The sequence below is a fragment of the Branchiostoma lanceolatum genome, chromosome 5, assembly GCF_035083965.1.
Source record: "Branchiostoma lanceolatum isolate klBraLanc5 chromosome 5, klBraLanc5.hap2, whole genome shotgun sequence".
NCBI lineage: Eukaryota > Metazoa > Chordata > Leptocardii > Amphioxiformes > Branchiostomatidae > Branchiostoma > Branchiostoma lanceolatum.
In genome coordinates, this window is record NC_089726.1 from 11,627,401 (window position 1) to 11,653,211 (window position 25,811).

At 40.0% G+C, this 25,811-nt stretch overlaps 4 protein-coding genes and 1 long non-coding RNA gene across 5 annotated transcripts in view; 3 read left to right on the plus strand and 2 right to left on the minus strand.

Moving 5' to 3' along the window:
• Positions 1-301: 301 nt before the first annotated feature.
• LOC136435107 (tRNA (guanine(6)-N2)-methyltransferase THUMP3-like) lies at positions 302-6,318 on the minus strand. Its single transcript, XM_066428327.1, has 9 exons — positions 6,101-6,318; positions 5,774-5,857; positions 2,904-3,649; positions 2,641-2,710; positions 2,219-2,334; positions 1,798-1,885; positions 1,643-1,656; positions 1,153-1,276; positions 302-964 (listed from the first exon to the last, which is right to left on the minus strand). Exons 1-9 carry the CDS (start codon positions 6,293-6,295, stop codon positions 677-679), a joined length of 1,725 nt encoding a protein of 574 aa, XP_066284424.1. The 5' UTR covers positions 6,296-6,318; the 3' UTR covers positions 302-676.
• Positions 6,319-6,727: 409 nt separating this feature from the next.
• On the plus strand, positions 6,728-11,903 carry LOC136435111 (ribitol-5-phosphate xylosyltransferase 1-like). Its single transcript, XM_066428339.1, has 6 exons — positions 6,728-6,885; positions 7,464-7,709; positions 8,482-8,581; positions 8,690-8,995; positions 9,377-9,547; positions 9,966-11,903. Exons 1-6 carry the CDS (start codon positions 6,759-6,761, stop codon positions 10,378-10,380), a joined length of 1,365 nt encoding a protein of 454 aa, XP_066284436.1. The 5' UTR covers positions 6,728-6,758; the 3' UTR covers positions 10,381-11,903.
• Positions 11,411-17,119, minus strand: LOC136435112 (protein FAM72A-like). Its single transcript, XM_066428340.1, has 4 exons — positions 16,806-17,119; positions 15,965-16,042; positions 13,016-13,140; positions 11,411-12,711 (listed from the first exon to the last, which is right to left on the minus strand). Exons 1-4 carry the CDS (start codon positions 16,964-16,966, stop codon positions 12,626-12,628), a joined length of 450 nt encoding a protein of 149 aa, XP_066284437.1. The 5' UTR covers positions 16,967-17,119; the 3' UTR covers positions 11,411-12,625.
• Positions 17,120-17,251: 132 nt separating this feature from the next.
• The window catches only part of LOC136435110 (SLIT-ROBO Rho GTPase-activating protein 1-like), a 59,479-nt gene continuing 50,919 nt past the window's right edge, over positions 17,252-25,811 (plus strand). The window contains exon 1 of the mRNA XM_066428333.1: positions 17,252-17,576. Within this exon, the coding sequence (XP_066284430.1) occupies positions 17,519-17,576 (58 nt within the window). The 5' untranslated portion in view covers positions 17,252-17,518. The remainder of the gene's footprint in view (positions 17,577-25,811) is intronic.
• LOC136435114 (uncharacterized) lies at positions 19,984-21,747 on the plus strand. Its single transcript, XR_010755811.1, has 2 exons — positions 19,984-20,145; positions 20,622-21,747. It is a non-coding gene; the product is annotated as an uncharacterized lncRNA (long non-coding RNA).

Below are 25,811 nucleotides of genomic sequence, written 5' to 3' on the forward strand. Positions count from 1 at the left end.
TGAACAGTGGCTTGCTACAAAAAGTGATATTCTGTTTGACAAACATGCAGAAGATGTTTACAATTCACTGTTGTTGACGAGTCAAACTGATGCTGCTCTGAATATTACACAGGACAAGCAATCTCGTCTAAACCAATGTTCTGCTACACTGTTCGTAAACTTGGAAAACAGAAACTTATGTCCGTTAGATGTTGCATAATACACATTATATAATCATACATTTGTGCAATGTGTAGTGTGTACTATATACATGTGTATGTGCTGATGCTGCTACTTATGGAAGAATGTATATGCTTTTAAAAAAAATGTCTGTATTAAAAAGGCAAACAATTTTTGAGTGCATGTTAATTTTTCTACAATCTGGAAAAATGATTGAATCCTGCTGAATTGACTTTAAAATCAATGCTCTCAGCTAGCTTTTCAGCAAGGAATTTTAAAATACCTCATTTTTTTAATGCTTCTCTTTGCCAAGTATCATGCTCCCTAAGTCATTTAGTAGCGTTATTGTGTATCAAGAATAAATCCACTACAAGAAATATTGGCACATTCCATCATAACAATTTCAAACGGCAACATCTCATTGTACATGTACAAAAAAGCAAGCACTTATTCTCTCTCCAGTAGAAGAGCATATTCACTCTGGGGTTGGGTACAAAAGCAAAACAAAACCATCCCTTTACTTCTGTGTCAAAGTGTCTGACATATCTCTGCTATCAGAAGCATCATTTTCCAAAGTCTCTCCCATCTCCACCCCTGGCTGTTCCGTGATTGGCTCTCCCACCCTCTCGCTCCTGGGGATCCCCATCTTCTTCTGTTTCCGCTTACTGGAGAGCAGCTCGTGCTCAAGGAACTTTGGGAAGGGATTGTTGTTCCGCTTCAGCTGGTAGATGGCAGCGTCCAGACCTCCCATCTTAATGACCAGTACCAGCTTCTTAGTCCACAGGGAGTCGTACTCAGCTAAAACCTATAAAACAAAAAGAATAACACAAGTGAATATTGTCAATTCCTTTGAATCAGATAACCATTCTAATAAGCTTAACTCTAATTACATTCACAATTCAAGTTGCACTATCTTTCCGCTAACGTATAAGCTCACTGTATGGTTCCAATGAAGATGTAACACATGAGAACATGTGCATTCCCTTGACTAACCTTGTTCAGACACTTCTTGTCCTCTGTGAGAAGGACAGCCCTGCCTGTGGAGTAGCGGCAGACCCGGCCCATGTCACGTACCGTCCGCCGGTACAGCTCCCAGTTTCCCTGCTTAGAACCATGTCTGTAGGGAAAAGCATGCAGGGATAGTTACATGCTGGGACAACTTACCAAAGGAAGCAGTGGCAGCACCAAATGTGAACACATTCAAAGCGAGATTGGACAAACATATGGAAAGACATCCAGTGATGTACAACCAACACAGACAGTAAGTGACAGTGAATTAAAGAGTGGTCCAAACTGGAAACCTGAATTCACACCTGGCAAAAGAAATCTACTCTACTCTAATCTACAATACTTTTTTATGTCAGTCTTTGTCTCTTAACAGCTAGTGCTATTCCTCGATAATGATTGAAAACTATATGGACATAAAGGACAAATCTTAACAAAGTTTGTTTCTTAGTAACTTCTCAAAGATAAAAGAGCTCACCGTTTTCCAAATGGCTGTCACAAACAGGTGCATGGAAGAAGAAAAATACAACATTAACATTCCTATAGGGAGGTGAAACATAACAAAAGAATAGATGATTTCATGAATCAGACTTACATGTTTTATATCTGAATGAAATACGAATAAACACTGACCATGTCAGTGATGAAGACATCCACAGACTCATCCCTGAGTGGCAGGTTCCCCACATCCCACATCAACGTGTCCACAGGCAGAACTCCTCTGTAAGGTGTGTTCAGACATATCATCAAATATCTCATTTCAAATAGTGCATCAGATATCTACCTTATCCTATGCTACCAGGTAGCAGAACATTTCCTACATTGACCCTAAGACTTTCTGGGCCAGACTGAAGGCCTGCCCGCCTTAGCCAGGGACCTCCTCCCCCCTACTCTGCCTATCTGGGAAAAACTTAAGTTAAGTTGAAGACTCATTGATTCAATCGAGAAAATACAATTTGATTTGAAGCTTTGTAAAAAAGACAACTACATGTATCACAAATATGCAAAAGCATACACAGTCAGCAAGCTATGTTACTGATATCTAGTGACTTACTCTCCCTTCCTCCTCTTCTGGTTGTTGATAGTGGCGATGTTAGCCCTTGTGCGAGGACAGGCACACTCATGGTTGTCTCCTGACAGATGCAGACACTGCTGGAAATCAACAGCACCCTGGGGACAAGCTAGTTATTAATCTCCAGCACTTCAAGTGTGTCTCTGTCAACCAAACCCATGCAAAAGGTTAACATACAATAAGTCTATTTATACAGATGCAGAAATCTCATCTTTATGGTGGGATATCTAATGAGGTTTTTTTTAAATTTAGATCATGTAGGCAAACGTTTCTAGCAAGATAAAATTCGAAGTCCATATGTCCAAGTATACAAGCACAGCAAGAGAACAGATAATTAGACTACATAATTAGACTAGATAATTAGACTACTGTATAAGGATTTGTGCTGATTCCAGTCTCCTTACCTCTATAGAGATAGCCCCACTTCCACACATCGGGTCACAAACAACTTCCCCGGCCTGTACATTGGCTATCCTGCAAGATGTCATGAAAATACAGTAGCATAAAACACTAGTACTAGTACATATCAACCTAAACACAAGTAAGGTAGATGGTTACAAATTAATATTTGTAGCTATCTAATTCCTTCACCCCATTGGTATGATTATATCCACCCAGCAAAATAACTTTGTCATTTTTTAATTTATGATAAAGGTAAGACACTGACCTAAGCATACTGTAGACAATAGTGGACCTGAGAGTTGTTGGTCCAAAGTGTTGGATGTTCCTCCTGTGTAGACTCAACTTAGTCAGGGCTATCATCACGGTTACCTGGTCACCGTAGATGTTCAACACAACCTCAATGTCAAACTTTGTCAAGTCCACGGGCCAGCCCAAATCGTCATTGATCCCACCGCCAAAGTGTCTGGCTGCGTCCATGGAGGTGAAGCTGTGCTTGGCTCCTCCCCTGTTGCAGGTTACTCGGAACTTGGGTTTCAGCGGGCCAGGGTTTTTAACTGATGGTGATACAGTGCTTGCACTATTATCATGGTCATCACTTAATACATTTGTTGTACAAGCGGAAGAGGTTTCATCTTTGACATCTGTGACTACATTCTGAACACCACTGCTGGTCTGTACATCTGCCTGTGGTGGTAAAACTGCAGTTTCAGACAATCCTTCTTTCTGAGTTGCTACTTTTGCGGCCTGTACATCCTCTAGCAATTCTGTTCTATCTGCAGCTTCATCCTCAGTCTCATCATTGTCTTGTCCATCCATCCCCTCTCTTGAGATGATGTTCTCGTATCTCTCCAGCATCTTGGACGTATCCTTGGAAGTGTCCTTGACTTTCTGCTTCTTCTTTGGAGGACCTGGCTCACGAGGGAATGTGCCTGTGAAGGTTTTCCAGGCACACACTGCAGGACCCCAGTCAAAGGTTTTGGCCAGCTGGTAGAAGTGCAGCAGTACTGCATCCTGTGGAAAGGAACAGTAGCAAAAATATATCCTGGTGCTTTTGTTATCACAAAAAATATCTACACAGGAAGCAATAACATAAGTCATTAAATAAATAAGTTTTGTGACAGTCACCTTATGATACAATGAAAAACTACTTTAAAAAGAAGGCAACAAGACTCATACCTAATGGTTCACTTCATGCAATAGACCCCTTTCCAAATACCGCGGCCATTTTGAATCTAGCGCGAGCGCGCGTGGTTCGAGCGCGGGAAAAGTAAACAAACGGTAAGCGGTAAGGCGTCCCCAATAGAAACCAGCGTTGGGTCATCTTCTGCGGCGAGATGTTCTCCTCCTGGGTGAAATATATCGATATATTTGCATGTCACAAGTAGATAATATTGTTGTGGACACTTGGACTCGATATCGGCTAGTAAAATTGTGAATTTCGGCTACTTTTCCACAGTTCCTGCCGGGCTGTTGAGCGCGCGCTACAGTGAAAAAACTCTAATATGTTTAGACCGCGTGCTTGTGGTTTCCCTGATAATATTAGCTAAAGTCGCGAAAAAATCCCACAACACACACACTTTTCGGACTGGGATCCTTGTAGCTACGTAGATAGAAATATACAGAATTTTACCAGTTGTGACCGTAATTTAGACGATGACAACTTTGCCTGGGAAAACTACGCGCGTTGGGCGCACGAGCAGGTCGTGTGTTCTGTCAGGCCTTTCTTTACATAGCTTCGTCCGCAGATATTTTATACTTCCACTGGATAAAATCCCACAAGAACGTGAAAATGTAGGCTTGAGCTCAAGGTCCTTTTGGTTAGGAATTTAGCAGAGTTTTGGCGGCTTCTTTTGACGCGTTTTCTGAAATATCAAAACCTAAAGTACGTGAGTAAAGATGGAGTGTTTTCACTATGCGCCGTAATATCTTAAAATTTCCGTCGGATGATATTTCAGAAACGTGAAGATATAGGCTTGAGGGCTCTGCGAGTAGAAATTTGACGGAACTTTGGTGGCTCCTTTGACTTTGACCAAGGAGGTCTTGCTTTGACGATATTTTAGTGCCAAGATTAGCGTGAGTAAGTTCGTTAGTGAAGCAGGGGGCGTGTTTTCTTTGTAGCGTTTCATTACATCACTTTTCGCGGAAATATTTTAGACCTCCGCAGGATGAAACCCCACAAAAAAGGAAAATATCGGCCTGAGGTCCTTCAGTCCTCAAGCCAATATTATCTAACTTATTTTTCGGTTCCATCCGGCCAACAGATATCTTGAATATTGCCGCGCAGAATGATTTAAAGAAACGCCACATACAGTGGAAAACACACCTTCACTCACATACTTAGAGTCCTCAAGACTAAATTCTTGGCATCCGAAAAGATCGTCAAAAAAGCCGCCGGAATTCTGCCAAATTTGAGGACATTGAGCTCAAGCCTATATTTTCAGGATTTCATTTCATTTGGCGGAAATATAGAATATTGCTGAGCGAAGTCGATGTAGCGCTGCACAGAAAACACGAGCCCTCCCCCAAACTCACTTAATTTCAAGATGATGTTGTCATTGTCACGACAGCCAGGCTCAACAGTTATATATAGACCTCAACGTAGCTACAAGGGTCACAGCCCGAAGAGTATATGTTTTGTGGGATTTTTTCTCGACTCTAGCTAGCATTATTAGGAAAACTACAAGCACGCGGTGTAGACATATTAGCATTCTATCACTGTAGCGCGCGCTCAACAGCCCGGCAGGAACTGTGGAAAAGTAGACGAAATTCACAATTTTACTAGCCGATATCGAGTCCAAGTGTCCACAACAATATTATCTACTTGTGCCATGCAAATACATCAATGGATTTCACCGAAGAGGAGAACATCTCGCCGCAGAAGATGACTCAACACTGCTTTCTATTGGGGACGCCATTGCAAAGCTTTACCGCTTACCGTTTGTTTACTTTTCCCGCGCTCGAATTATGCGCGCTCGCGCTAGATTCAAAATGGCCGCGGTATTTGGAAAGGGGTCTATTTATCATATAAGCCTAACTGTCATACTTTCAATGTCTACCCTTAACATAAATCAAGACTCACGTTATACAGGTAGCTTAAACTAGATTGGAATCTTTCTAGGCAATATTTTGCATTACCGTGTCACTGTCTGTTGCCAGACCCTCCTTCTCAAAGTCAGCTACAACCACGTGGAGATTCTCCAAGGTCCGAAGACTTTGGATCTGTGGTGAGTAAACATATGGGGGATCAAGGGAAAGTCAAGACAAACTCCACCTGAGTAGAGTTATGATGTCAAGTTACATACTCTGGTCCCACATACATAGATAAATATCATGTTACCATCTCCCTAAAATGGCAACATATTATGTAATGCGTCAGTCATGGCGTTGCATGTGCCACGATATGGATCGAGCACGTGCTCAGATAAAGATAATTATTTAGAGTCGGGGAGGGGGGCAGAATACCTTGTGAGCGAAGTCTTTGTATGGCGTGTTGAACTTTATCCGACCCCGACATTTCTCCACTTTGGAGCCCAGTTTTTCCTCCACCTCTTCCTTCGCTATCTGCTCCAGACCAGACGTCACTGTGGCGGCGATCTGGATCAAATCTTCGTTCTGAACCTCACAAACGCCGATACCTTCGACATCCAGGGAAGCCATTTTGAACTTTGACTGTGCCACTTTATTTTTCGCCTGACCATCGCCCACCAGTTTCACCCTTTATCTAACGAACATAAGAGTTAGAACGAAGCATTTGTCTTGTATCCTCACATATCTTGATTATTTTGATCGGAATTTGCAGATTACAGGAAAATATTCATTCTTGTTAGTTTAAAGTAAACCCCTACAATTTCTAATAGATTATTCCAAACACCTTCTGCTATTGGGACTGTCTATTCTATAAGACTATTATGCCTGTATGAGTTCGACCATAACATCTATCAGCAACTAGCTATCCCTGGACAAATCACAACATTGAAATAAAAATAAAAAAGATTTCACTAGAATGAATAAGTTGTTTTAGTATATTAGCTATCTTTCTAACAGTTCTTCACAAAAAGACTACTTTTTAAAATTGGCACTGTACAGAGGATTTTTAGACGACTACAACAAAAATGGCAAGATGAGAGTGACAGTGAGAAGAGTTGTACTTGTAGCTGTCGGCATCTACTGTCTCCTGACGTTCTACACAGCTTATATCTTACTATCCAGTAACTGGAAGGGTGATGTAGATAAAAGTAGTCCTCGCGGTAAGGTGTTCTGGTGTAGTACAAGGCTGGGAGTGGATATATTAACGTTTGCTATGTGGAGGGGGTACAACTGTATTATCCTTGTTGGCTTTGGGGGATCAACAAATTCAAAGCCTGTGGCATTGGGTGGGGTAACAAAGGGTTTGTGTCATAGTATAGGCTGCACCTCTTGCTACACTATAGTATTTTTTTAATTCCACAGACTTTTTACATTGCTTGCTTCTTTGAACTTAAACTTCATTGTTTGTTACTGATGGTGGCCCGATCAGGCCAAGTTGGATTTAACACTGTTTTCATTTCTGTATTATACTGTCATAATGATAAAGGTGCCAGTTATACTCTGTCTTTTTGTTTTCTGATTAGCCGCAACTATCATAGCAAATATAAGTAAACAAGGATGGCAATCAGGGCTTGTAATTTAACGTCACTGCTATGCAATGTGGTTGAAAGAGATTGCCCATCAATAAAGAAATATGTTAATGTCAACCATGTTTTAAGCTTTAAGCACTCATGATTTGTGAGTCAACAATGAGAAGCTCATTACTAACATCATGTTTGATTTTTTGCTTTCTCAACAGGGAAGGAAAATTTACCAAATGATGACGAGATCATCAACAGAAGATCCCAGCAGAGGGAGGGTGAGGATGAGTGGAACCCGTGGGGGGAGGAGTTTGAGAAGAACAGGGTCAAGACGGTCGCACCAAAGAAGAAAGAAGTCAGCTGGGACTGGAACAAGGACCTGGACTTTGGCAAGAAGTTCAACAAAAAGAAGAACTCCACGTCTGATGAGTTTGAGATTGAAGTGTGGGGTAAAGCTGCTATTGGTGAGTAGTATTCAAAAGTCCATGTAGTGATGAACATTTTTAATCAATGTCTAACAAAGTATAAAAAGGTACAGGTTGGCCCATAGCCTTTTTGAAGCTGTAGGGGCAGTGGGTTGTTATCCACAGTGCCTAAGGCACAGTATTGAAAGGCGTCCCTCTGTCCTTTTTTTTTTTTAACCTTTATTTGTTTTTCACAAATTCTAGCCAGGAATGCCAGGGATCGAACCTTTGATCTTGAGTCTACTAGCCTAGCCACTCGACCATGCAATGCCACATAACGAAATGTGTGTACTGGTAATGACCTAATGGGTTTTTGTGTCAGACTTCTGTAAAGCAGTATTTTATGAAAAGCACTCATCAACAGTGTTGCAGCTCTATGTCAGAAAAGGTGTACGTACTGAACTCTGGTATGACGTCTTGTACCAATGGAATTTCACACAGACTGTAGAAGGTTATGAAGTCAGAGGGAAGATGAAGCCTGTGCAGCAGATGGGATTGAATTCTATCAAACTTTTACTAGGTCTTAGTGCAAAGTTGCTATGTCAGTGATAAAGAATAACTTACGTATTTCACCAAAGGTATAGTCACCAGAGTTAGACTTCTTACTGTGTACTGTGTGTGATCTGTCAAGTGCTCAGATGATTTTTGGTCATACTGAATTTGAAGAAAAGATTAGGCATGATGATATACTAGTAGCTCATACTTATATACAACTTATAGCACATTATCTGTAGCTAACTGCTAAGCCCTATGTATAATTGTCTTTCCATAGGTCTGTACCTGTGGGAGTTCATCTTAGGAGGTACACTAGAGGAGAAGATGGGAGGAATCTGGACTTACGGTTTCAAGAGAATCTACAAATTGAAGTTCAAGTGAGTGTTAGGTAGTTGGCACTTTCCTCTCATTTCCTCTGCGCACTAGCACATTTGTTTACATTGTGTCTTGTTGACTTGACCCGTTGCTATGGTTACCCGCCACAGATTCCGAACCGGACCAGGAGTCATTCCCAGTAAAGCACCTCACGACACCAGAAACCTCATCCTGGTTCTCAACGGCAGGGAACAGTCCAAGATAGAGTTTGCCACCATCTGGTTGGATTACCTACCCTCCTTCCCCTATCTGCAGAATGTGGCAGTCTTCCTTCTAGGCAATGAGCAGTGTGATAATGACTGGATCAAACCATATCTGAAGAGAAATGGGGGGATGGTGGATCTACTGTTTGTGGTGTATGACAGCAAATGGGTGGATGATGATGTTGTGTTCCAGTGGCCACTTGGAGTAGCCACGTAAGTGTATAGTTTTATGAATATACTTCAATATAGTTTGTCCGTATACTGCTAGTATGAAACGTTCCACTATCAGTGATCACTTCTTTGATGTATGCATTTGGAAGAACATGTACATTTGATTTGATCTTTGCCAGGAATAGTTTCCTGACAAATTCCTCCTGTATTTGACTGTAAGATTCTTCAGGACATGGCACATGAGTGCTACAGGCAACTGGTTATCTTGGACCATGACTTTCAATTCATAATGGATAAGTCAACTGAGTATCTGATTATAGGATCTACTAGAATCTTTGAATGCAATCCTGAGCATGACAATCTATGCCTGATACTTGGCAATACTCTTGTTCACTCATGTTCTATGTTTTGTTTGTTTTTCAGGTATCGTAAGTTTCCCAAAAGAGACAAGGATGACTTCCCAGTGAACAGTATCCGACCGTACTTGTGTAATTTTGTGGGGACAGTCTACCCTAACTCCTCCAGACAGGCTCTGATGGACATCATGAACAAACAGGACCTGCAGAAGGAATGTTTCATCAAGGCTAGGGAGGAGTAAGTCTTGTCTTTGACAATCAATATAGATATGCTGTGTACCATCTTTTTTTTTACCAACAGGTCTGTAAGGTTTAATTTCACTGAATACAGCAAAGTCACAGACTTTAGGATATGGCATACAGGGAACACATGGTGGAGATATCATTGCATTGTAGGCCAGGCAAAAAATTGTACACTGCAGGGAACCATTTGTCCTTGCATTTAGCACATTTACCATCAGAGGTAACTGTGTCTTGTTGCATGAAGTGAAGAACATTTCTTGCAGTCCCTGCTGTACTGAGATTATCACAATGCTAAAATATGTCATCTGCGATGTTACATTTCCAATTTCTTTGTTTTACACTGACAGTTAAGCATGCTTATAAAATTATGACGTACAATATTGCGATGTTTTATTTTTTGTTCCTTGTTTCAGATGGAGTCCAGATGAGTCACCTGGAACCAGACAACAGTATGTAAAAGCCCTGTTACAGAGTGACCTGACCCTGAGCCCCGTGGGACAGAACACTGAGTGTTACCGTATCTATGAAGCCTGTGAGTATGGCTCCATCCCGGTCATAGAGGACAGAATGACTCCTGGCACCTGTGGAAACAATGACAAATACAACAATGCACCACTAAGACTTCTAAAACACCACAAACCACCATTCATCTTTGTAAAAGACTGGAGTGAACTTCCGACAGTCCTGGAGGAGTACAGGATGTTGTCACCTCAGGACAAAGTCGTAAGAAGAAGAAAAGTTCTGGAATGGTGCGACAAGTTCAAGGGGAAGATGAAGGATCGTTTTCTCCGCATCATCAACCAAAAGTTCTTCCCTAAGAAAACTTAACTATGATGCCATCTGCTTTATAGAGCACACAATATTTTACATTTTTAGATAACTTTTATCTTTGTCTTCTTAGATCTCACGCCATTATGTGAAGCAATAAGTATGGTGACATCACTAAGTACTTAGTCTAGATTGAAGAAACTATTAGATGTCTACCAATACACTGTCAACAACAAGGGATCAACTAGTATCTATGGATTTCTGGCCAACAGATGACAAGTTGCCACCAGTTGTTCAACAAGTACATTTTGATAGTTTTTAAGATATTTTGAAGTTTGTGGTCCCTTTATTTCTTGCATATGATAACGAAGAGGTGACTTCTGCATACATGTATTTTATTTGCCATGGCAGTGTTAGTCATTTTTAACTTATGTATTTTTGGATTTCATTTTTGTTGCTGAATGTATGTACGTTACCTGAAAACTTAAGTGTCAGCAGTTATGTAACTTGATTTTAAGCATTTGCACCAATATGTAATGTATTGTCAGGGTACCCAGTGAGCCTCAGCTGTTGCATTGTAACATATTTTAGATGAGTTTAGTGTTTAGCTAGAATATTTTATAGGATCCTGTAAACAATATTGTTAATGTTCAGTTCAAAATCAATGCAGTGTTGAAATGTTGCAATCTAACAATGATGACTTCTGATACAATTGTATTTCTTGGAATTATTCTAAGACACATGTTTACATATATTTTTAAATGTTGCCATTTATTACTGGTTAAGTTTGGGAAAACTGAGAGTTTTGTGTATCCCATGTACAGTCTTCCAATCTAAACCTGTTATTTCCCAGTAACATATTTATTATGCTGTTGACAATGATAACTTGGGTGAGCATGAATTGCAGGGCTCTGTGTAACTACCTGCAATTTTACCAAGAGTTCCTAGGTGGTGCTTTTGTACCATTTCTAGTACTCCCTTGCATACAATGAATATCTGCTGTTCTAAAATGCAAGAAGAACAGCTTTCCTGTGTCCACAGCTTTTACTAGTAATCAAAACACAAAAAGTTGTGACTATGAAACAATAAGTTCTGCATGTACACCTGTGTTTATTAATGTTCTTTACATGGAGAAGTTGGTTAGCAATGACAGATGTCTTCCATGTGTGAAAGGCACATAACAACAGAACACTAGCTATCTGTATTTGTTACAATAAAGACAAAGAAAAGTACAGAAAGGAGACATGCTGACAGTTTGCTACATCTTTGCACTGATGTTTGCAATTTTCATTAGATTTTGGGAATTTGGACCATGAAGATTTAGAGTCAAGTTCCGCACCAAATACACTAGCAGTAAGGCTTTTTTCAACAAATTGTTATTACAGGTTGTAACCTAAAGTTTGTTAAATAAACCTGTTTTTTTTTTAAATTTTATATTTATGGTCCTTGACTTCAGATCTCAATGATCCCAAATCCCTCTGGTAGGTTATGGCTACAACAGATAACTTAACATCGATCTGTATTGAAATAAAATAGGAGTTGAACTCTTAATAAAAACTTTCTCCTTCATAAAGGATTTTATATATCCATCCATTGCCACATTTATTTATACGCTATTTACAAAGTCATATTTAGCAAAATATGGAAATTCTTTGTAATAAATTATGAGATATTTGCATATACATGATCTTGATAGTTAAAAATCCCATAATACATTAATATGAAAAGGAAGGTATATGATACAGTTGCTTACAGTTGAACATCAAAAAAGATATTTGACAGAATGACTAAAATACTTTCAGCAATTCACCAAACTGTACAATACAGTTACTAAGAACATGCTGATATTTTGTGCTCAAAACATCCAAAGATCATAATATGAAATTTCCTCCTATTATCTTTTAAGTTTTACCTTTACCAAACTATGTAACCTTAAAATCCTCACATTGATTTGTACAATATTTTGTAACCTAACACTTTGAATTTCTCTCAGTGCAGGAATCGTTTTCAGCAGTCCTTCTATTGGCTGTAACATAGGGGCGAAATCTAACGAAATCGTAACTTGAAGACCATCTAATTTGTTGTCCAACAAAAAACTGTTCATTGAACTAATTTTCACCAGAAGACCCTGAATGAAATTCCCTCCTATCACATAGAAAAAGACACAAAACATGGAGAAATTGCCACTTTTCATTGTAGAAAAGTATACAAAGAACATGCAGGAGGAGGACTACATGTACATGTATTGTGTGGAAAGACTTGATATTTGCCCCTGTTCTGTGATATACTGTGTATCATTTTCCCTTTATCTGTCACATTCTTCAAAGGGGAACTGCATGCCTACATCATCCTCAGTGTCACACAGATCTCCCCAAGTCAGCACCTGAGCACCTAGGGAAACAAAAGTAAACACATCACTTTCATGTAACATCATTATATGTACTTGTTGAATCAGTGCATCAATGTATTCACAGTGCATAACTACAAAGTCATTTCTTTCAAAATAAAAGTATAAGACTACAAATGTTACCTTAGGCTTAGAGAAAGTAGTCATTGAAGTTTGAAAAGAAAGAGCCACAAATTGTCAAATGGTATAACCCTTATCTAGCTATAACTAAGTATAAGTTGTATGCTAATTGAGAGGAAGAGGAGAACAAGATTAGATCTAGTGTGATCATAATGTGTCGTTTATTACCTGTTCTATCCACCCGTTCTGTAGCAGCAGAAGAACTGCTGTGGAACATCCAGAAGTGTCCGTTGTTACAGGACTGTAGACAGGATCTACAGGGCAGGATCACATGGTACCCAACTGTATTGCCACTGTGGAGGGGGGGAACATACACAAGGCATTAATACTTGTACAACATGGGGAGCCCCTTAGTACCAAATGTGAATACGTTCTGACAGGCTTGACAACAAGAAATGTATTTAGTTATTTTAGTATACAGATCTATTTTTAGTTGGGGCCTTATAGTATTTGTAAGGCCATGGCACTGCTATTCATCAATATGACTTGTCATCATTTACTACCGTAGTACCATCCACATACAAACCCTTCTCTCAAGATCCAGAGTACAGTTTGCCGTTGTCATACTCAAAGCCCACACTTACTAGTATTGATAATAAACCCTATCAAAATATATCCCAGGCAGTAACCTTACTCCCACAGCTAGATCAGATTTAACAACACCTTCTGTCCTGAGATAAGGCGAGTTGTGTAAGGCCGAAGCTATCACTGAGATCAGGTTTCAGCCTGGCAGCTAAATATAGAGCTTTTATTGATTGCAGTCTGCCAAGGTTGGAAACACCCTCTTATCAACCTTGACCAAGCCCTTGCACCGGGTGGATTTTATCGTTTATTTTGAAACCCATTAGCCTGGATAGTCCTTATGACCTGCCCTGGTGCATATAACAAAACACAAAGAAACATACGTAAAAAAAAAGCAGTTACTGAAAAGTTACATGTAGATAGATTTTGGAAATGGTAGGAAGTTTGTACTTAGCATCCACTATCTATCTTCAGTGACACTGAGCGAGATTTGTCAAAAAGCAGGTTTTTAACCACAAACACAAACACGCTGTGTCATAACAAAGAAAGAAGAGCTAACATCACAAGTGCCTGTTTATATATGTAGTTCACCATAGCAATGATATACATTACTGTTAATATATGCTCTTTTTAAGAGCTCTTCCTTTTCTAATGCCTGGACTAAAGCCTGCAACGATCTGATAATCTTTACAGCAACAAGTCAATTTTAATAGCTAGATCGTTTTTGAACAGCTCCTTGCCAACTTTTTCGACATTGGCGTCTTTCATATCAAGGTTACCATAACTTTGTATGGTGTAAGTAAATATGACAATAAGGGTATAGTGTGTATATCCAATATCAGCAGAGGTTACAAAGTTGATTTATCTTGGTCATTAATACTCCATGTCCGTTCTGCACAGGAAAACACTTCAGCTGGGTGCAAAATAGTTTCCTCTCTCAGACTGTTGTTGTTATCATTGAACATCAAGGAATCCTGAATATTTTTTCCCAACAGAATTACAAAACTAGTTGGTTGCCCAGAGGCGGCGGCACGAAATTTTGAATGGGGGGGCGAAATAATTTGAGATTAAATGTCACTAAGACGAGCGCCGAAGGCGCGAGGCGTCGCGCCGAAGGCGCGACAATACTAGGGGGGTCCGGGGGTATGCTCCCCCGGGAAATTTTGAAATCTAGACCCTCTGAAATGCTATTTCCTGCATTCTGAGGGGCAAATTTTGCTGGAAGAGTAAGCTAAGTTTCACGACATCTCCATTTGGAAAAAAAAATGCAGAAGGGTTTCAGCTTGATTTTGGGGGAACGGCGCCCTCACCACATATTTTTTCGCCTGAGGCACGACATGCTCCTACAGGAAAATTTAGAATTCTTGACCCATTGAAACACTATTTCCTGAATTCTAAGGGGCAAATTTTGATGGTAAAGTAATCTAAGTTTAATGACATCTCTAGATGTGAAAAAAAGGAAGGGTTTTAGCTTGAGTTTTGGGGGACGACGCCCTCCCGACATATGATTTTTCCGCCGGAGCGCGACATTGAAAACTTTAAAATTTTTGGACCCACTGAAACGCTGTTTCCTGAATTTTGAGTGGCAAATTTTGCTGACAAAGTAAGCTAAAAAGGTTAATGACATCTCTATATGTGAAAAAATACAGACGGGTTTCAGCTTGAGTTTTGGGGTGCGACGCCCTCGAGCCCTCCCGACATATTTTTCGCCGGCGGCAACGTCCTCCTCCGGAAATATTTTGAAATCTTGACGCCCTGAAATTTTCCTGAATTTTGAGAGGCAAATTTTGCTGATAGATTGAACAAATACAGAACGGTTTCAGCTTGAGCTTTGGGGGGCGACGCCGTCCCGACATGTATGCCGGCGGCACAACAATCCGGGAGTATGCTAACGTACGTCGGAGAAAATTTTGAAATCTTGACCCGCTGAAACGCTATTTCCTGCATTTTGAGAGGCAAATTGTGCTGATAGAGTAAGCTAAGGTAAGAAAATCTCTGTTAGTGAAAAGATTCACAAGGGTTTCAGCTTGATATTTGGGGGGGCGACGCCCCCCCACCATACTTTTTGGGGGGGCAGCCGCCCCCCCTGCCCCCCCTGTGCCGCCGCCACTGTTGCCTGTGTGCACCATATTGATCATCTATAATTGGAAACTAAGCCAATGAGTCTTCGTTCAGGTCAATAGACACTGAAATGGGAACTTCATATTGGACTTTTCTTTGGTTTCTTCTGTTGCTTTGTGCACCATATCCCGACCAAGGACAGTGTACAGTTATATAAGAACAAACAAAGACGATATCCTTGACTCCTTCAGGTTAGGGAAGATGAATGTGACAAGGAAGGCCACACTGGCACAGTCTGATTAAGATCATGATGTTGTGCTTAATTTTGCACTTGCAATTTTGTCTGTTAACAACTACATTCTTCTTCTAAAGTTTAGCACAATATTCATGTTGTACCGATATTCATGGCTTGATAACTTTGTCCAAGACCCTTGCTTGGTCCATAGACTTACAAGGACAAGTATGCAAACAATGATGTCATGCTCAACTTCAGGTAAGTAAATAGATATTGCTTTGTACTGATGTAATACTTACCATGTGATACAGGCTATATCCTTAATCTTGCAGTCGCAATTTTCTGTTGTGTATGTGTTCCCTACAAGCTCAATTGTGCTGAAATGTAAAGATAAAAACCACATTAACAATCATAACACAACACAACAGACCCTCATTCACATATGGAGATACAATCTGTTTCACATATTGAGGACATTACAGTGCAGAGTATTTGAAGCACTTCCAAACAGTTTAAGTATTGTCAGGTGTACAATCAAAACTTGTCCTTTAAAACAACAGGGCAGATGATCAGTTTGTCCCCAATGACGTCAGTACCCAAGGTCTGATAAACAATCCAGAACATTTGCATATTTTCTCTCACAGCTGTCAAATTATTTCAATTGACATATTTCACCACATTTCACAAAAGTGTGATCAGCTGTCCATTCAAACTGTCAGCACAATTGGTATTGAATAGACCAACAGTAGCAAAATGGTTTAAGACAACACCAGTCGAAGCCAGTTTTTGATTGCAGGTTTGTTGAAACAAGTACACATCCCCTTTCACTTTCTGCACCAATGTTCGTTTGCGTAATAATGACGTTACGGACCTTTAAACCATAAGTCACTGGCATATTTTGGCACCGTTTTCTTTCTAATTGTAGCTTTCATAATTTTCTCGATTCGTCATAACTTCTGCGGACGTGGCTGACTAATACTCTTCCTTGGTGAAAACAAAAACCCGGAAGCCACAAGGCCATGATCGTGACAGAAACAAATCTAGGCAGGGTTACAACGCTGCAAATCCACCTTAGCCCAACTTAGCCCCAAGTTTGTAAAACAGCGGATTACAAGAGTAATGACTCGGACGATTACTTACTCTCCTGGGGGAAGATCTGTGGAGTACAGTTCAATATTGGTGTCTGCCAACAAAATGGCCCTCATTCCTCTGCCACACAGGAAGCTCAAGCAGTATCTGCACTCCAGTTCTAGTACGCGTTTCTTCGCGAAAGTCGGGTGTAAATCTCTCTTCTGTGGCATCTTTGGGTCGACGATATCTGGCTTTAAATAGTCTGGCTGCAAAGATTGCAAATTCTGCAAAACTGTGACAGATTTCCGGCAAAACACACAAACTATCCTTCCTCGAACAACACGATGACGAACTGTCGTCTGAGGATAGCGTCAGGTGATTTAAAAATAGAACAGCAGTTCTGATTGGCTAGTCTTCTTGTTATCTTGTCGCCCATTGGTCGTTGCCCAGTGACTAATGATATCAGACTGGACATTTAAATGTGACGTCACCAGCTGATGTAGGTCAGAGGTTATCGGGACCTCCCAGTTCCCATCATGCCGTGCGCGTAGTGTACTTGTGCATGAAATTTTGATTTTGTTGGGAGCGCGACGCCTGGGATTCATCAATGTTTCTTCTAAAACACTAGCAACTGATCTTACGGCTACAGGGAGGCCCTTCTGAGCGGACAAGACAGCAGCGGAAGACCGCGTCTCCGACTTGGTGTGACTTGGGATGACATTCTGATCGACTTTCCCCAGTAATTTCGCGACAGAAACGAAAGGTTGTTGCTCGTCGCAGGCATGACGGACAGGAAGAGAGAGAAGGAAATTTTGGTGGAGTTTGAGACCCAAGTCAAAGGTGAGTCCCACCCACCAATGTCCACTATCACATTTAGGCCACACGTAATGTATCCCTGCTGTTATTACCAGGTCTTTCCTCGTCTCAGAGAGGTTGTGATCGCCCCGTTAAAAGTCTGCCTAGTTCCGTTCACTTTTCTGCCCACGTAAGAAGTTCAGTTTTCTTTCATCGGACTCTCTCCGATCCACTTTGTATGCGCTGCATGCCCCCTGTCCCTGTGTTCTGTATCCGTAGGACTTCGCTCCAATATTATCTCAGTTCCAGCTGGCAGCTTTGACAGCGTAACTCGAGATTTTGTAGCAAGTTTTCCTTGCAGTGGGAGGTCTATTGAAGCAAGGCTTTCTGTACCCTCCCAACCACCACACTGCACTGTTTGCTCCCCCACCTGCCCCTGTCACTCAGCGGTTGGCGAAGACAGAAAAATGTTTCCTACCAAACTTGTTGCTTTGTGTGTGTAGGAATGCAAATCATTAATGATCACAGTTCCTTTCGTATGTAAATCCCATGTGGAAACTGTTGAGAGTAAGCCGACACTTCGGCACGAATCCGTTGGCTTCAGTCGGTCTAGTTCACCAGACGTTCACGCTGAACAAACATGACCATGTATTGTTATAACCTACATGTCGTCATAAATTGCAATAATAGATTTACAGAACCTTTCTGTAACATGACTCCAGAGTTATGGAAACTTGACTTGCTGTGTTTGTCGTTTGACACTCCTGATAGCTATGATATGAAATCATGATGTTGTTGAAATCAAAAGTGAAAGTGGATGAAGAGTACTTGAAGTTGTTGAAAGTGACCCCAGGACCTTGTCATGACTTGTATGGGGAAGGGTTGAAAATACCACAAATGCCGACCCAATGCCATGTCCAGGTCCCCTGCTGTGCTGTTATACTAACAAGATTGGAGACTAGATTGATTGCTTCCCTCCCATTTTCTTTACTAGTTAGTTTACAGTGACTGTTGTGGGTGGTATCACGCCAAGTTTTAGCTGTAGCCAACATGATGTTTTTATTGTATATCATGCATAGCATAATGTTATGATTTCATTATATTTTCTTGGTCCACTTTTTACAGTATTGAAATGCTGTGAAGATATGTTAAATCCTTTGGAAGAATCATGTCTGGTCATACAGTATGAGAAAACAGCATGTTGAATGTCAGTTGATAGTTAAAGATGAAGTAGAGAATTTCAGCATTCTATCCTTATTATTATTTTGCTCTGGACTGCAACATGTGTGTGATAGAAGAGAAACAATTATATCCCCAAAACTGGTTTTAAGCAAACCAATTATAGCAAGCCAAGGTTTGAGAAGGAAAACATCCCAACCCGTATCTCCGCACATCAGGCCCATAATATGAAAGGACCAAAGGGAAATCTGCCCTGGTGGTGTCACTGTCAGTTTTGCCCTCCACGATTCCCCATTGTGTTCTGATTTCCCTGTGAATGGAACCTATTAAAATATGAATAAAGGTGAACAGCAGGATTTCATGCGCTGCTGGGTTATGGATAAAACTCTCAGAGCCAAATTTTGGAGATAATGGCCCGTGGAGCCTATTATTTTGGGAGAATCGCAGGGGACACCCTTACAAATGCAGAGCTAATCTGTAGAAAAGGGCCATTGTTCCCATTCTAAATTTGTTTCTTGTCTTATGGTGCCCAGTATGAACTAACAGCATAAATAATTTGATTATCCTCTGCCATTGTGGAACATTAGGACTACAACAGTACCAGGAAATAGCTGTTGCTTCGTCAGTCTTATGACAAATGTGGACTCAACGTTTCCTTATAATGTTTCCTTAAAATTAGTATATGTGGAGGGAGTTGTAATGTGGGATGGGCAGGAAAAGGGAGGGATTGTCCTACCCATGTTTCTCTTACATATAAGGCACTATGAGTATGACTACCCCAAAAGCCATGCCACACATCCTTACATCCAGACAGTCTTTGCATCTTTTTCGATGGACACTGGGCACATGGCTTATTTTGATGTGGAGCTGAGGGAGACAGCATGTAGCAGGAAGAGTTTTTGCCCGCTTCCGTCTGGAGTTCAGGGACACTGACATGTTGCCCGGTCTCATTGAGGAAGCCAGCTTCTCCATATTAGTACAGCCATTTGTAGATAAGACAGGCAACAGTATCAAGGAAGTCTACAATTCAGACTTCAGACAAACGTTTCTGCGGTAGAGATAGGGAGGATTGAATGAGCGGATGTCAAACGGTTTTACCCAGGGCTGGTCTGTGCTAGTCTGTGCTTAGCAAATCAATAAAAGAAACAGAAACAGTGAATGTAATGGGAGGGTGTTGTTAGTGCATGTACATAAGTTTCGACAGCTCTTTTGATGTACATTTGTTTTCCATATGTTCCTGCAGTTGATATTTTCTGTTTTTTTTTTGTTGTTGTTGTTATGAGACGGTATGCCTGCCATTTCCCGAAGGTCTTCCCCAGCCTGGGGCAGGCCTGTTGATTATGCCAGACAGTCTGACCACAAACAAGATTAGACAAGATCTCGTATGCATAGGGATTATTGAGAACAGCCTATTCATCAATAGAATTGTAACAAGGTTAGTGTAGTCATGTTGACAGCTTTGATTTCATTTTACATGCTATTTGCAGCTTAATTGAAGTAGATATGTTGTATTGGCCTTACCGTAGTAGCACAGGGATTGTTCGAAAAAAGAATTATGATGAATGAGTTTTCATATCTGAGGATGTGTTCCAGAGTTCATAACCTGTTTAAAAGGCATTAGATCTAGATGTGATATGTCATACTGATACATTTCAATATACCAGCAACATTTCAGTCTGTCCTTCCTCTGTGTTTTTGTAAAACATACTGTATGGAATGTGAGGTTTGCCTCAGCAGTGCTGCATGCTAGCCTGGAATAGTTGGAAATATTCCAAGTTTGCAATTTTTTGTCAGGAATGTTATGAGAAGCTCCGTTTTGTACAGGTTTTGTCCTTGAATACACAAAATGACAATAGGAATGTCCCATAAACATGTCCTTTGGCTGGTTTGTTTTCATACCCATCTCCAAAGGAAGTCCTAAGAATAACATGCCAAGAGAAGCAGATGTTCTCCAGTAAACAAGTAAAGCTTCCCCCAAACTGTGTTAGGAGGACGAAATCAAGAGGATTTGTTCTGCAAGAAGAGCTGTCTACCATGACAAATGGGACACCGAGCTGCTGCCAGTGGTGTAAGCACTATTACAGCATTAGCATTTACATTCAAAGCAAGCCTACCCTTGAGCTGTGTGTAGTAAAGAAATGGTGTAATGTCCACTCTTGAAATGGCCTAGTTACATGTCACAACCGTAACTTCTTTCAGTACAGTGGCTACCACTCACTGGAGTACTACTAGTTAATGCTTTAAGACATTGTACAAATGTGTAAGAATGGCACAATGGTAGTTTGGTGATGCTATAGATATACATCAACAGACTCGAGTACGAGTCTTTGGTATGAATCATGCAATGTTGTCCTCTTTCAAACCCTTATTTCTTTCATAAAAGAAGATTCTTACGGTCAGTTGAATGAATTTATGATAATGATCTTTATTTTCATTCTGCACAGCCCAAATTATTGGACACCCTTATCCTGCTGGTATTTCTGTAATGACTTGGTAGCCATGGCGAGTCTAACTTCGTTAAACTAAAAGCGGGGTCATCCAGAATAGGAAACATATGTTTTCCCCTTGTAAGACAGCTTTGATATGTTAATTCAAGTTAGATTAATATCATAACAATAATTATTTGGTATTGATGAGTTTGATTACATTATGCTGATAATATGTTGTGTAATTGACTCATACGCACTACTGTAGCATGGTTGACTATATCATGTATTTTGTATGATGAAAGTTCAAAGTTGCCCTGATGTTTCCAAGATGACATATGGTTAGAATCTCCTGTAGATTAAAATGTAATAAAGTCAGGATGTTGCATGGGATGGAAGTGACCTTTTGGTGAAACACAATATGTGCTGTCTGACACCCCTGTCATTAAATACTGTACAGCTTTGGGTTGTTGCCATAAATATTTGATGAAGAGCTGAAGTAGGATAAAGGTTGTCGGAGAGGTCACCAAGGCAGGAGAGACCCAGTTTATGGGAACACATAACGCATGATACCATGTTCTTTTGTCATGTAAATAAACAATGTGTTGCCATATATACTCCTACCATGGACATTATGTACATGTACAGTTGATTACCATATTGTAGCCCTGGTAATCTGAGAGAACCTCAGGGTTATGTGGTAAGTAAATGTATAAAGAGGTGCAAATGGTATCATGAAGGGGTCACCACACTGAGGAAGAGGATGTTTATAAGGCCCTTTAGAAGGAAAATGGTTCCATTGATTCAGATTGGATGCTGCCATTAATAGAATGACGAGCGGGATTGTTGTTGTGAGAGAGGTGCCAGCTGTCCTGCCCTGCAGGTATACAAGTTACTGTTGACTGCCCCTCCCTCACCTCACAAAAACACAGGGGAAAGGTGAGGGTGACAAGACATTGTGGAACAGCTGGGCAGGAAGACTGGGACATACTTCTTTGAATACCTGCAAGCTATTATCTTGTAGATTCTACCAATTGAGTATTTTATACCATACTGAAGAGCTGTCTCAGTACAATGCCCAGTAGGCCCAAACTATGTGTTGTAATTCACTTGACAGTTGGTATAATTGTTACACCGTAAACCTGTGACATTTTGCCAGTCTCCTTTGAGTGGTAGCAAGGTCAAACCACGCATTTTTGGAGACAGTAGCCAGCATGTAATTAGATGTTCATATAGGAGGAAGACTAGGGCCTGGTGCATTGTAATTGAGTAACGGAACCTGCAAATCACACTAATGATAGGCTATGGGTTTTCAGGACTTTGGGTTTTCCGTCTACCAGCTGTTGTAGTGTGAAACAACACATTGTTGTGTACCAGATAAGCAAAGCTTGAGTTGGTATGTAAATTTTCCTAAATAGAAAAAAGGGCTGTACCAAAGAATACAAGTGATATGTAGAAGTTTTACTATCCTTAGCAAATTGTCACCTGTCATAGTAGAGTGATTGTCTGACTTGCCCTTTGACCTGAATTGTACTTATAGGTCATCCTTTTGGGTCACATTGGTTTCCTCAAGCTTCCTGTTTCTTTGTCTTCTTGACTGAGAAAACCTTTTCAGTTTCAACTCTGTGATTTTACTGTGTTTAGATATGTATAAGAAAATCAAAATGTAGTGTTTTTTTTTTCAAAATTATTATAATTTGTATGATATAAGAGTATTATTAAGACATAACAACTGACATCAGCTGAGTTTGTTATTTGATTTGAGGTATAACATAGATAATCTCCTTTGAACAGTATTCACATATAGAAATAAAGTGAAAGAAAGGAGAATTGGAGAAGAAAAGTGTTGTATTGAATTTTTCTCTCTGAATTTTTGATCAAATCTTACCGTACCCTGAAGTAAACTGTACCAAGACTAGAACACTAACAGTAACAGGTAAACTGGGATCCGAACCCTAGGGTCCAGTCGCTGGATTGTATCTAGCACTTTGACTATTATTGTAACATTGCATCAAAGGCACAAAGGTTACATTAGCTCATTATGATGTCATTGTTTACAGTAGTAATACTGGAAACAATGAGATTGCTAAGATAAGCAATTGTGAAATGGCATATTTACCAAGGATTTCATTCTCATCAGTCATACACAGCAAGTTGTCATAATACTTTTAGACATGCATTGACTGTATGTCCTTTGGTCTGATAAATGTAATGAAGTTCTTTCAATTTCACTTGCCCTGTGTTCTGAGTTACATGTAATTGTTCCTTATGACAGTTGTAAATGCATTAGTTACATCATCTCTTCTATATATACTTTAAAGTATGCAGAACTTGTGAGCATGTAAGCATGATGCAATGCAGTTATTTGAAATTTGAAATGTTGAAATGAATCTCTTTACTGTAAGGACAGTTCTGGGAGCTACCAATGCTATCATGTTTTTAGACCAGGTGTTGACCAGGTTCCCACCTAACACATGAAGGTGTAGCTTATGATAGTTATGATCCTCACTAGATGCAGGGAGGTTTATCAAACATCCTTGCTAGATGGGATTGCCTAATCTCCAAAATCAGTATTATTGGCCACCTGAGCAGTATTATTGACTGCTGGTTGGCCAATAATACTGCTTTTGCCCTTTGGATACTGTCATTGCCACCAGCAAATCTGCTTGGAGATTAGTAGGGATCGCCAGTGGATATTGCAGAACAGATGTCAGACTATGTCACCATTTATAACATACACATAGAATGTACCAGTTTCTGAAGTAACAATGAGTAGAGATGTTCAGATGAAGAGAATTTCCTCCAGATTTGTCTAACTTTTGGGGTATACCTTTTCTTTTGCTAAGGAATTGCATAGACAGCCCCCAGACATGTCCACCCACTTGGTAATGGGATAGGACACTAGTGACCAGACTTGAAGGTCTTTTCAAGTGTTCAAACTTCAAAGCATTCTGCCAAATTATGTGCAAATAGCAGTAATAACCCACCCAATGGCAGTAATAACAAGATATTGCGTTTCATTTAATATGATTACAATTTCCATCATTCATACTATACAATGTAAGTCAGATTGAGAGCGGTGAAGTAGAAATATTCACTAGAAGGTAAACTGTTCAAAACCATAGCTTATGTGCTATAGGGCTTGAAGCCTTCTTCTTGTGTAATTACTAATCAGTGCATACTCCATCTGTGGGTTATATTTTATAGATTAACCATAAACCCAGTGAGACATGACGGAATGATTGGCAATCCCCAGCATACATCTATTCATTTGTGGATCTATTGTATCTAGAGCTGACAAGGCAAAATCTGAATACCCAATCAGTTCAATCGATGTTCTAATCAATACGGATTTAGACTTTGCAGAATGTCCATATTGACATTTCAATGGTAAATCTATGAGTGTTCCAATATGTAGATTTAAGTTTATGGCTGCTAGACATGCCTTTGTTAGCAGGATGGAAACCAGATGTTGGTGTCAGGAGAAGAGCATTGGGAGATCACCCCATACAGACTTGGGACTGAAGAGAAAGGTTTCTGTCCCAGATATAGGTTTTCCAATGTGAATTTATCAGGGTGTTCATGCCCCCCCCTGGGACTGTACCTAATAGAGGTGGATTGTGATTGATTATGGGGGTCTTCTTTAGAGCCAGTCACAGTTGTAATATAGGGAGCAGCAATTAATGGTAAGAACCACTGATGAAGGAATGGGAATAAGAAATATGCCATTCTACTTATTGGTCTGAAATCCATGTTAAACAGTGTTCTACGACAGGTAGAGGTCATGCAAGGTAAATGGGTGAAAAAATGTGTTACACAACATATGTTTACTCCTTAGTATAGCAGCAAAACATGTTAATAAATACTGTGTTGGTTTTGTTGTTTTGAAAAAAAGTTGTTGGTCTGAACAGTGATTGGCTTATCATAGAAAGAAAACCTCCAACAGTGTAAATAGTACAGAACAAAAGTGAGCTAAATCATGACTTGCAGTAACATAACATAACATCAAAATTTGTACACCCCTTGACAGGGGCGTGTCTGACAGGTTGTACAGCTAAACAACAGTTTCATAACACCCGAAGCAATGTACCACCCACGGTTTCAACACAGGTGTACTTCTGTTTTTGTTTGGGTTATACCTTTTGTGTCAGTTGCCAATTCTGATGTATATACACTAATGATAAAGTTGATTTCCCTCTAGTCTGTAAAGTAAACTAAAGTGTAACAGATAGTATAAAAACTATAATGACGACTGTTACAAAAGTATGATATTTGTGTTGAGCTCAGCACTTGTCTTGTATTGTTTTGTTTCAACCAACACAGAATGGATAATAAAATGCTGACATGGAGTAAACCAGTAAAGCTTTGTGAGTGTGTACTGTCACTGATTCAGTGGAAGTAATGTACCAGCAGATGTGCAGCTGTGTGAGTGATGTTGTGTACTGTATTATGTTACTAATGAGGGATGGTCTACTTGTCATTGAATTCAAGCTCATTTTTGTTCCTGTTAATATCAAACTTAGAAGTCTTCAGTGTTACTAGTACTACTATTCTATGAAAGGTCCAATGGAAAAAAAATAATGGGGAAACATTTGGGAAATTGAAAGGGATAAGGATGTTACATTTCAATACAGGTGAGATGGTTATAGAAATAAACCTTCATAGATTTTTTGAA

Excerpts from the sequence above, each read along its gene's own strand:
- LOC136435107 (XM_066428327.1), bottom strand. The coding sequence starts at position 6,295 with ATGGCTTCCCTGGATGTCGAAGGTATCGGCGTTTGTGAGGTTCAGAAC. Across the intron at positions 2,335-2,640 it reads GTGGGGCTATCTCTATAGAG|GGTGCTGTTGATTTCCAGCA; the intron begins GTAAGGAGACTG and ends GCTTGTCCCCAG. Across the intron at positions 1,886-2,218 it reads CAGAAGAGGAGGAAGGGAGA|AGGAGTTCTGCCTGTGGACA; the intron begins GTAAGTCACTAG and ends CACACCTTACAG.
- LOC136435111 (XM_066428339.1), top strand. The coding sequence starts at position 6,759 with ATGAGAGTGACAGTGAGAAGAGTTGTACTTGTAGCTGTCGGCATCTAC. Across the intron at positions 7,710-8,481 it reads GTGGGGTAAAGCTGCTATTG|GTCTGTACCTGTGGGAGTTC; the intron begins GTGAGTAGTATT and ends GTCTTTCCATAG. Across the intron at positions 8,582-8,689 it reads ATCTACAAATTGAAGTTCAA|ATTCCGAACCGGACCAGGAG; the intron begins GTGAGTGTTAGG and ends TACCCGCCACAG.
- LOC136435112 (XM_066428340.1), bottom strand. The coding sequence starts at position 16,966 with ATGCCACAGAAGAGAGATTTACACCCGACTTTCGCGAAGAAACGCGTA. Across the intron at positions 16,043-16,805 it reads ACAGATCTTCCCCCAGGAGA|CACAATTGAGCTTGTAGGGA; the intron begins GTAAGTAATCGT and ends TTTACATTTCAG. Across the intron at positions 12,712-13,015 it reads AGAACGGGTGGATAGAACAG|GTGCTCAGGTGCTGACTTGG; the intron begins GTAATAAACGAC and ends TTGTTTCCCTAG.